General features: G+C 37.2%; 1 protein-coding gene across 4 annotated transcripts in view; it reads left to right on the top strand.

The window, feature by feature from the left end:
* Positions 1-12,384, top strand: part of LOC144688897 (casein kinase I) — a 93,341-nt gene that overhangs the window by 27,441 nt on the left and 53,516 nt on the right. For all 4 annotated transcript variants that reach the window (XM_078555918.1, XM_078555919.1, XM_078555916.1 and 1 more), the window contains exon 2: positions 9,041-9,475. In XM_078555918.1, the coding sequence (XP_078412044.1) occupies positions 9,292-9,475 (184 nt within the window). In that variant the 5' untranslated portion in view covers positions 9,041-9,291. The remainder of the gene's footprint in view (positions 1-9,040; positions 9,476-12,384) is intronic.

Raw genomic sequence — 12,384 nt, 5'->3', positions numbered from 1 at the left:
CTATGTTCATACACGAACCCCAAAAACCTCCCTTCTCCTGGGTAAGGGTTGGCGGGGGCAAAATAAATCAACATGGATTCCTGCTTCCAATGTCAAGTCACTTCTGCTGGTGTGTGCGTGCTCGATGTGGATGGGATTCAGTCTATCATACCTCCATTAATCCATAGGGGTTTACTGGCATTTGTTGTGTAAGCTTGTCCCAGAAGATTGCCAAGTTAATTGAAGTATGAAAAGGTAGAACCATGCGCTCACATGTCATTGCTTTCAGGCAGGAGAAAAAAGTTGGAGTTGAGGAGAGAAAAGATAATCACTTTAAGTTTCTAGAAATTGACTTATCAATCCCGGGTGTGTTGTTTATATGTGATTGATAGCTGGCAGTAATGGACCTAATGTAAACATACTGAATATCTTTCAAATATTGGAAACACACCTCCTTTCAATGAAATACAGCTTTTAATTTTCTGTAGCTTCCTCATCTTGCTGACCCTTGCAACATTTCCCCTTTTTTAAAAGTTGCATTGTGTGACCTATTGATGCCTCCCAATATGTCATAGAACTGTACACTTTAAGACCTTATTTGTTTAATCTTAAATTATATACATTAAAAAAACTACACAAAAATAGCCATCTTGGGACTCTGCCCCTGTACAGTACACTGATCAGTCGTTGGTGAATGAGGGCAGTTAGCAATATGTCAGCTTTGTATCATGATGAACTTAGAAATCTTTTGGAATCCTTTTTAAAATACTTCATTAAATGTAATAACATGTTGCTCTCTTCTGGACTTTGTAAAATGATTCTTCAGTCATGACCCTCCAGAAGAAATTGAGAATCCTGATTCCACCCATCAAAAGTTCTACATTTTATCTGTGAAAAGAATAACATAGGAAATGTCAACAAAATATTTTGTAACTACTTCATATTTCCTGTACTCAAGTGATCAGTTCCTTCTCGGGCGCTTTGACAGTGTTGGCTTGACCTGATAGACACATTCATTACCATTTCTGGTCCCCCGCAAGGAAGTATTGTGTTTTATTTACTGTTCCATTTTTATGAAAGTTGAAGGTGATGTAACTGAGTTTCAGTGATGCATTTGCAGTTTGTTTTTAACGTTAAATATTATATATTTACATTAAATGTTACAGCTTACGCAAGCAGTAGTAGTGGTCTGCCTAAGAGTAGGTCCTCTGCTCATTTCGCCATGACTCATGGTCTTGCACTTTCTCTTCAGTTGCTCGTTGGAACCTCCCATTTTTCAATTTTAAGTTGTCTAACATCATTACTCTCTTTCTTCCTTTTGGTATACATCCCTCTAATCTTCCTTCACTCGCCTCCTTCAAGTTTTCATGCGTAAGAATGTGGCCTTGTTTGACTTTTCTTGATACTCACAAACAACCTTTCCTCTTCCACCATCCTGAGAACAACTACTTCATTGTTCTTGTGTTCTCCTCCGACTGAACCACTCCATCCTCCTCCAGAACCACATATCACAGACTTTGGATGACCCACGCTTCAGTCCCGGACACTCCAAATCACACTCTGATAATTCTTTTCTGATCTATGCTCATTCCTATGCTAAGCATTTCTTTCTTTGGAGAATGTGTTCTTTGCCATTGCTATTCTAGCTCTGTTTCTTTATGGGAGTAACCAACTTCAGACAAGATACTTCCCATGTACTTAAATTGTGAGACCTGACCCAGCTGTTGACCAATTATCTTGACCTCTGCTTTCCCACCATTATATCTTCCAGTCTTTATAACTTCTGTCTATTTTACATTAATTTCCATTTGGTAAACTTTTAATACTTCTATTTTTCTATCTTTCCTTCTATCCATTAGTATCTGTAGATCATATACTGTTCTAGCCACTAGGGCCTGGTTGTCTGCACATCTCACTGTCTTCACCGATTGACCTCCTCCTTCAACATTTTCTGTACTTTATCTAGTATGTCTTTATCAGAATCAAAAAATTGAAATCCATAGCCTAGGTCGGATAGAGAAAAGGTGCAAGGCTGTGAGGGGCCAAGTTTTGTGAAGCAGTTGAGAAAAAGTTCGAGGTTAGCAACAGTTCAGGAAGCAATTTCTATGAGCAGCGGGATAGATTGAAAAGTGCCTTCTTAGAAAGTGCTAAAGAAAACATTGGTGTGGTTAAAGGGAAAAGAGTTAGAATGCCATGGGTCTCAGAAGAAATGGTAAAGAAAATGAATGAGAGAAGAAAGTGGAAGAACAAAAACACTAATGAAGGTAAACTAATGTGTAGAAAACTAAACAATGAGCTAAGAGAGGCTAGCCAGGCAAGACGGTGTTAGTGAAGAAAGCAGTGCAAGGAATTGGAAGAACGGACACTGAGAAAATAAAGTAATCGGCTGGAAGGAGAGGAATGCATTACAAAGATGAAGTGATATTAGAGAGATGGTACACTGCTTATAGAACCTGAGAAAGTAAAGAATAGGTGGAATGAGTACACCGATGACAAGCCAACAGAGCTAGAACCAGAGAAAGATGATGATGTTCCCTTGGATGATTTAGGACCTGATCATCTGGGGTGTGAAATATTTAAAGCTATAAAAGAACTGAAGGCAGGAAAAGTAAAAGGATATAATGGAATCCCCACAGAAATGATAAAAGGACTTCGGAGAGAAGGCAACAAAATTGGTTAACTTGTATAAGGAAATATACACTAAGGGAGAATAGTCGGAAGACGTTTTTTTGAGGAGTTTAGTGGACCCATTTGAGAAAAGGGCAAATACCATGAAATGTGAACAGCATCACACCATAACTTTGATTACACATTGATCCAAGGTAATGTTAAAGACCCTAGCAGAGGGATCGGAAGCCAATGCAAGACATTACATTGACTTGAGATCAGTTTGGCTTTTGAGAGTCAGTGGTTTATTTCATTCATGGAAGATAACAAAAGGATTCCAGCACGGAACTGTTGACTGGTGCTCAACTAGGTTAGAGCGTATTTGTAAATCTAGTCTAAACTTTTGTAAAAAGACTTGTATGTATATAATGTCATTCACTACCTCAAGGTGTCCCAAAACACACTACAACCATTGGAGCACTTTCAGAATGTAGTCGCTGTTGTAATGTAGGAAATAGCAATGTGATAATGACTGGATAATCTGTTTTACTGTTTGTAATTGAGGGATAAATATTGGCCAGGGCTACCCTGCTCCTCTTTGAAATAGTATCATGGGACCTTTTATGTCCACCTGGGATGGAGCCTCTGTTTAATGTAATCAAGTAGACGGCACTGCTGATGATCCGATGTTTTTGAAGTATTCAGCAAAGGATCTCTGACCGGCACCTCACATTTGATGTAGTCCTTGTAACAGGTGCTGAATCTAAAATGTCAAGTCAGAATAGTCTTCATGTTTGATCAGGCAAATAAATGTGCAAGTACTATTGGCATCCAGTAATTTAGGGACTGAAATTTGATGTTCGTAGGCACTTGGTGGTCTCATAGAGAAGCAGTGGTGACTTTTAGCTAGGTTGTTTATACAGGTAGAACCATGTTTTCTAAAACTAACAACAATGGCAAAACATTGATTTTTTTTTGTGTGAAGCATCTATTATTCAATCATTTTGTATTGGGTCTGAAAGTCCGAGCATGTAGTTAGCACTACATTTTGCTGCTGTCCAGTTGTAGTGTGGTGTGAGAAAAGTCTTTGTAAATAAGTTTTTGCAATCTCAATCCAGTTCCTACCAGGCATGGATGTACAGCATAAAACATTCACTCCCTCCACCACCAGTGCAAAGTGGCTGCAGTGTGCACCATCTATCTACAAGATGCACTGCAGAAACTTGCCAAGGCTCCTTCGACAGAATCTTCCAAACCCATGATCTCTACCACCTAGAAGGACAAGGGCAACAGATGGATGGGAACATTGCAAGTTTCCCCCACAAGCCACACACCATCCTGACTTGGAACTATATTGCTGTTCATTCACTATCGCTGGATCAAAATCCAGGAACTTCCTTCCGAACAGCACTATGGGTGTGTCTAGAGTGCAAGTTGAAAACGAGCAAAACAGATTGGCTAGTGAGATGGGAGTTTTCTAGAACCTGCAGCCTGTATGAATATTAAATTGTACTTTTCTTTTCACTTTCAACTTTATTGTAAAACATATTTCAGTGCTGTTTATGATCTTCAGATTATTAGTTCCATTGTGACATTTGCTTACCTTGATGCAGCATTTCAATTAGTTGGGGAAAGTAGAATCAATATGTAATGAAAACATTTAGAAAAACCAAACTGTTTTGTCCAGAAGTTAGAACACATACCTGAAAGCAATGTTTCTTTTTGACTGTCTTGAGGAGGAGAGCACACCAGTGTTCATTCAAAACATGAACGAAAAGGAGAGATTAAACTCTGAAATCTGCTATGTCAGTATGAACAATAGGTAAATGAGGAATAAAATCTCCAGGCAACCTCAGGTGTATTACAAGAAGCATTGGCAATACTTTCTCATGATTGTTAATTGCTGTTCAAATTGCACTGCACATATTGATGCATAATGCATAGGGCTTATTGATCAGAGCTAATCATAGCATGAATGACTTTCTATTGAGAAGAATTTTCCATGTAAGAAAAGAAGTGTGAATCACAGTTGATACTATATTTTATGTTTTGCTCCAGTGCTGGTATTCTCAAGGCTATTGCTGCCTTACCAGAGTGCGTGTTTGCTTTTTAACTATTTGTCTTCTAGCTACTGTTCCTGTAGTTATATGTTATTTAGAATTTTAGTAAGTTAACTAGCTACTAAGCAGTTTTACACTAGAGGCTTTTCCAATTTGTCATATATGTAGCTTGCCCACCTTCCTCTTAACCAGATTTTCGTAAGGGTTGAAGTACAATGATCCAGTTTGAAAATACTTAGATAACCTTCCAGCGGGCAACCTCACATTTGCTTTGTAGCACCAAACTGACTTTCAGGAATGTTTAGGGCTGCCTTTTTATGTGGGAAAGCTGAAGCGTCAGTATAACAGCTATGCCCATAGTCAACTACATTTTCCCAACTCTCCCTTTTTTCATTGTGAAAAAGTAGAGCAGCCCTAGACCCTCAGCCTTAATTCTGGTCCTTTAAGGTAGGGCCTTTCCTTACCAGCCACTTAACTGCCCCACATGGCTTTGTGTATAGTAAGCATTGATGCGTTGAGAAAGATTTGATGCCATCTTCCACTTAAAGAATAGATTCTCCTGCACCCTACAAGAGTATAATTTGTTATGTCTCAAGGCGTCATAGAATTCAATTGTAAATTTTCTTTGTTAGGGCAATGCCAATTGGAAAAGATTTTTCTACTATGTCCTTCTCAAGGTTTCAAAAGTCTAAAAACTGGATAACTGGGAAAACACAGTGCAAAGATGGGAAAAGATTTTGGTAAAGAAATCCTTGAGCAGATGAATGCTGAACACCATTCATTTAATGGAAAGCTTGTAATCAGTCTGATTAAATTCATCCAGATAGATATCAAAGATAGTGGGTTATGCTGGAGGTAAAAAGAAGAAATGTATGCCCTGGCCTAACTGATTTGGGACTGCAGGGAAATTCTAAAAATCTGAAGGGAAGTGTCTTTTGCTCTTAATTTACCAAAAAAAAGCATTTTTCCTTACTGGCTGATCACTGACCAGGATCCATATGTTGGGCTAGGTTGTTCTCATTATTGACCCTACTAAGCATTCTTTGAAACTAAAATGCCTGCTGGTTCCAACTTCCATTTCTGTAATCATTTTGGCGAATGTATTATTTCTGGTCAGTGGTCTGATCTGAACTATGGCCTTGGCCTACCCAGGCATAATTCACAAAACCTTCTCTTAAACTGATAGCCGAGAGGAATAAATATCAGCCAGGACACTTGGAGAACTCCACTGCTCTAATTTGATAGTGCTGTGAAATTTTTTCTGTCCATCTGTAATAATGTTACTGGTTTGTATAGTCTAACTGCTCAAATTCACTGTTAAGAGATGCATTTCCTTGTTTTTGCTGAAAGTTGCATATATGTTTTCATGGTTTGCAGGGATAAAAGCTCATTAGAATAATGCACTAAAATGTTATATTAGGGTCATGAGTGTTTCCCAGAATTAGCTTCATTTTAGTTTTTTACAATTTATTTGAAGAACCCAAAAATTATAAGCAAAGCAATTACAAGTTATAACTCGTAACTTAAGGAAAATATTTTTCACCCAGAGGGTGGTTGGAGTCTGGAACAAACTTCCTGAAAGGGTGGCGGTGGCAGGTTCGATTGAGGTATTCGAAAGGGACTTGGATTGCTTCCTGAAAAGAGAGAATGTGCCAGGTTACGGGGATAAGGCAGGAGAGTGGGACTAGGTGGAATGCTCTTTGAGAGCCAGTGCAGACTCAATGGGCCGAATGGCCTCCTTCTGCACTGTAAAGATATTGTCATAAAATTGTCAATTTTGACTAACATTTAACATTAACTGGGAAGAAGTGATTTCCAATTTTGTTTTCAAAGTAAAAAAAAATCACACAAATAAGTTGTCCGTCTTTGTTTGCACACAGGTGACAGTGGTATATTTTCTCAATAATATATTGACTATGGAATCATGTTAGAGTACAAAAGCCTGGAATCACTCGGCATGTCAGACAGCACTTGAAACATTAACCTGATGTTTCACTTTCCACAGATGATGATGCCTGACCTGTTGACTGTTTCCAGCACTTTTACTTCAGATTTCTAGCATCTGCCATATTTTGCTTTTTGCAAAGCTGCATATATTTGTAGAGTGACTTCACTTGATTGGTTCTCGAGGCAGCACAGCAACTTTCCCACTTTTTCTAAAGAATTTTATAGTTAAATCACTTTCTTATTTTGCTGGGGAGGGCAGAATAAGACTAAATGCTTCTGAGAAGTATTTTGTTCTACAACTCCTATGTGCCCTATTTAAACAAATATGCTATTTAAAACTTCCACATACATTCAACCTTCACAAGCAAATAAAATTTATTGCTTTTATCTCAGCAGAGAAATCTCCAAGTGACAATCTCTGTTTAAAAAAAGCTTGTACCATGCTGCAAAGCTGACAATTTGATGATACGTCTTCCTCCTCCCGTACCACCCCTTCCATTTTTCATAAGGATTTTAGATCTCTATCTTTTGTGATGCTTCTGTATTCTGTACATGTTAAACTTTTAATTTTTGTTTATATTACTCTTCACTGGGAAAGAACATTGTAGGCAGTTGCAGGAAACATTGTAACAGAAGTTCTATTTGAAATATTAGATTTTTGGTGAAGTTTTATTTTGACTAGCTAGGCAGCACTGGGAACTAAATCATTGGCAAGTGGAAATCATCACGGGGGGCCTCAATTTTTGGGGCAAACAGCTGAACTTTACTGCATATTTAATTCTAATGCACAAGGAAGAAAATAGTGCTCCTGTTTGTAAATTAGTATCAGATGTTGATTCTTTCCAGTAATTGGTATTCACGTATCCATTTACACTGTCATATGGCCAATGTGAAGCCTCTAAATGCATTAAACGAGCTTGTTCACTGATGTTATCCATGGGGCAAGGCAGTTCTAACCTGTAGAGAGATGAAGGACAGTTCCAGTTAGATGCACACCTCTGACTGCTGGATTAAACAGGGATTTGAGTCAAAGGAGCATTCAAAAACACAGGTGCTGAGAAATATTCAACAATGACTTGTACAACTGGTGTGAAGATGTTGAAACCATCTTGGACTAAATTTGCTTCAGCGTTAGGGACAAAGATGTCCATCTTTGGAATTTTGTAATCAGCTCTGATACCGACCAAAAATTATTGTATGTAAGCATGCAACCAAAATGTCTTTGATCAGTTTTTGAAAATTTTTTCTCACCTATCGTCCGTGACATCTGAACCAATCTGCCTTAGGATAAATGCATATTTTAATTATGTTCAATGTCAACCTTAATGCACAACTTTATGAAGTAATCCTTGTTGCTAATACTCCAACCTGCACTTAGACACTGAAGGCTTTTAACTGAGATTTCTTTGTACACCCACCCGCTGAGATTCAATGAAGGAATTCCATGCTTCCATTTCGAGGATGCAGCTTCTCACAATACATGTCATCTTCAACTATGGCATGCATCTAGAAAGCACTAGCCTTGACAGTAGCATCAGTATAAGCCAGAATTGCTTTAACATAACCTGCGGTGACAAGTACTTGAGGGAAAGCCAACTTGTGAATTTAGTCTACTAATGATTCAAAGTTCTCTGTGCTGAAAAAAAAATTTGATTATCCGATAGTTGAATTAATCAACACAGCAAAGTGGGAATTTAGTGCCAAAAATTAATTTAGATCATTTGAATTGGCAGCTTTGGATTATGAGAATTAGATTGTACCCTGAGAGCATTGGAGCACTAATCCTCAGGGCTGTGGAATAGAAACAAATAAAGGTTCGATCCCATCTGCATTCTAATCCATGCCAAGTAAGGCATTCAGCAGCACTTATGACATTTTTTTCACAAGGAAAATAGGGAAAGAAAAGTTTTACATGTTGGCTCCCAGTATCTTATGGTAGCCAATTAATAGATGGGAGGAATTGGTGCGGATCTTAGAGCAGATCATTCCTACCTCTTTTGGTAGCAAAGTCAGGTCGACCATTGGAAAACACATGAGCTGTCATGTCTTAAGGTTTTAAACTATAAGCATTCGTAAAATTTAAAAATTCCACTTCTTAAATTTCAGAACATGCTGTACATTGCAGAATCAGCATTGATAGAGTTAACGTTTTCAGGTTGATGACTTGAAATGTTAACCCTGTTCCACTCTCTGTTGATGTTGCCTGACCTACTGAGTATTTCCAGCATTTTCTGTTTTTATTTCGGATTTCCAGCATCCGCAGTACTTTGCCTTTGTATCAGCATTGATCAACTTAACTTCATCCCTCAATTATTGCAAACTCTCCTACAATAATCCTGTATAACAAGAAACAGAAAAGATTTGTTTAGTCCTCTCATTCATTAACATTGAGACATTGTTTTTGCTTTCATCATAAAATGTGCTCATTGATTTATCTTGTTTCATAGGTCTACACCAAAGAAGGAAGGTGGAGAAATTTGGCTGTTCCATCTCTGTTTTCGATTTGACTTGAGGATGTGTTGTCTCTTAAAAAATGTACAAAAGAAGACAAAAATGGAAGATTTGTCAAGACCTTTGGTGGTGCTAAACTTGTAGTAGCCCATTGTTTTAACCGTGATGATATTCTAAAATTCCAAGTTTTGGCATTGTTGGTTTGCATGGCAAAGTAACCGTGGAGAAGCCAGGCTATCACAAACTTATGGATTTTGATAAGAGAGGGGGTAGGGGTGACACGGAAGAAACAAGAAGAATGTCAAAATCTGGTGGGCGGGGAACCAACTGTGGCCGGAGTACGGGGACCAGCTCTGGAGTCTTAATGGTGGGCCCCAACTTTCGGGTGGGGAAGAAGATTGGATGTGGAAATTTTGGAGAGCTTCGTCTAGGTAAGACTCATCAGAATTGCTGATTCTCTCTTATTTTTAGGAATGAGTGAATTTGATTTGTATGATTGACTCTTAAAAACTGAATGTCTAACTATAGCCTTACAAAGAATTCGTAGTTAGTCTGTTTACTAAAGTTGTACTTGTACATCCAGAATATACATAAACCTTTCCAGTTCTGATGTTCTCTTTTACTGAGCACAGTGTACATATTTTAAGTTGCTGTCTTAGTTTTGTATAGGTTTTGCCAAGACCGTTGTACCCTAGTAAACATGGGGATTAATTCATATGAGTGCTGAACTTGAATTGTAAATTCAATCAAAGCCATGTTTTGCTTTTAATTTCCTTGATGCTTCTGGTTTTCACTTCAGTACCCTTGAATCACTGTACTTGCCGCTTCCTGAAGCTAGAAGTATCAGTGACATGCACTTTCATTTCATTATATTTATCTATTGTTTGTACCACTTCTTTTTTCCTAATATTTCTTGAATTGTAACTTTTAATTAAGTACATTCTGCCTTGCATTCCCTTTCTGAAATCACCTTTCTTGGTGACTTAATCAAGTGTAGATCTATTCTTTTGTACTAATCAAGTCAGCTTGAATGTTAAGTCCTTCAAATGACTTTGAACAGTCGTTAGCTATTTGACCTGTATAATTCTTCTTAACCTCTTTTCAAACCAAAGGAGTCCCAAATTCTCTAATTTTTCTACATATCAAAAGTGCCTCGCTGCTGTTATGCTAAATCTCTTCTGCAAATTCACATCTATGCAACACATTTCTAACCGCCATATGGATCACTTAATATTGTTTCTGAGAAAGCATTGGTACACAACTTTATGAATTAAGTCTCACACATTTACTAATATTTGAAGCCAGTTGCAAATACCTGTTGAACATGCAATTAGAGAGAAGTATTATCCCTTCTGGCATAGTTACTAGTTAAAAGATGGGTCTTTTTCTCCTTTGCTCTTTGTTTGTCCCTTTTAAAATCCATTGTGGGAACACTGTTCAAAGTATTTAAATGAAAATATAATTACTTGCCAAAGTTGCTACAGTTGTCCTCTCAAAATAGTATCAAGCAGTTCACTATTTCTTATGGAATTTGAATTGGATTAAGGAGGTCTACTTAGCTTTAGGCTTTTGAGTTTTGTATAATGTAAGTACCATATGTGAAGTAATTAAATACAGTTAGCTCTACAGAAAGGGACACTGTTTTCATGAGCCTTTTATTTGGAATATTCTTTTGAGAGAAGGGCAGTTAAGCCTGAACCCCTAAATATTTTGCACATGGATGAAATTAATTAATTATAAGAAAACTGTAACTTGGCCTAAGGTCAAAAATTAGATGATATGGAAAGTACTTTGTATTGCTTGATGACATATATAAAAATAGATGTTTAACTTTCTTAGAAATATTTAATTATGTCGATTTTTTTTTTTAAAAATTCAACACAAAAGGGCATGAAGCACTTAAATGGATTTGTGTCCACAGACTTCACCTGTGGGATTTGCTAACTTCAATTTTGTCACTGATTTGTAAAGTGCAATCATGCAACTATTGTTCTACTTATACCCGAATTGTAAGAAACACAAATAGATGTGCAGTTGTAGGTCATTCCAAATTTAGGTTCCATATATGAAGGGAGGTGAATAGTACTGGTGTAGACAAACATTAAAGCATATTTATTTGTGTTTTTTATGCATTCTTTTATCAATAGGCCTAATAAAGCTCCTACAGATCTGTGCAATGGTTACACTATGTTGAAGATACCTTAACTGCGTTTGCCAAATTTGCTATGATTTTCAGAGCTGCGTTCCTCTTCTTTCTGCATTCACTCAGTTAATCTAATGTCTGCCAATACCTTTCTAAAATATTAACATACTAACCAGTACAAAGGCATTTTTAGATATTCGGGTTACTTTTCTTTTCCCCAAGTAATTCTAAAATTTGGCCTTGAAGGCCTGCCTGACTCTTACAGATGAGTCCAAAGTCAAACTCTGAAATGGCCTCAATATATCAGTTTAAGTATTTTAGTTAACTAAGACCCCATGTTTAAATTCAGCATCTTTTTACTCACATATACAATGTAGCTAAATATCAGAAGTCCTGCTGAGTTAGCTACCTTCAGTGAAAGTGACTGTTCGTGCTCTAATGTACAACAGCATTTCTGTTGGATACTAAAATTTGCACCTGTCTTTCTATTTTAGTGCTTTCAATATTTAGTGTGTTGAAAGGGTAGAGAGGAACTACATTGCTGAAACCTGAATAAGTATTCAAATACTGTATCATATCAATTCAGAATAATTATCAGGCCAATTAAAATTTCAATGCATTATTTGTCTTCAAGGGAGATCTTCCAAAATTTGGCCTCTAACTCAAATGTATCCTTTCAACATTGAATTCAATGGCCTCATCACCTAAAATGAGTGAAAATGGTAATATTTGACTAAAGTTACTGTGCTTCTGTTGGGACTAAAATTGGCATGAAATTTCTCTAAATTTTGTATTTTTTTTTCTTATACAGAGCTTTGAATAAGCAATGTAAATAAGGCTCAGAAGTTGATGCTTTAAACTAATTTGAATTAAGCAAGTTTGAATTAATAGTAAATTGTACATAGAAAACAGAGAAGGCCATTTAACCTCTTGAGCCTGTTTTCCCCCATTCAGTGAGGTCATGGCTGACCTGTGGCCTAACTCCATATACCGCCTTTGCTCCTTATCCCTTAACTTCTTTGAGTAATAGGAAACTATTATCAGATTTAAAATTAACAATTGCTCTAGCATCAGTTGTCATTTGTGGATGAGGGTCCAAACTGAGTGTTTTTTCCTAATTTGACTCCTGCATCTAATTTTTAGATTATGACCTCTAGTCCTAGACTCCTCAACCAGTGGAAATTATTCCCCCACCTT

Source organism: Cetorhinus maximus, chromosome 13 (genome assembly GCF_964194155.1).
Source record: "Cetorhinus maximus chromosome 13, sCetMax3.hap1.1, whole genome shotgun sequence".
Taxonomy (NCBI): domain Eukaryota; kingdom Metazoa; phylum Chordata; class Chondrichthyes; order Lamniformes; family Cetorhinidae; genus Cetorhinus; species Cetorhinus maximus.
Note: the sequence above shows the minus strand (reverse complement) of the source record. Positions and strands in the feature narration are given on the sequence as shown.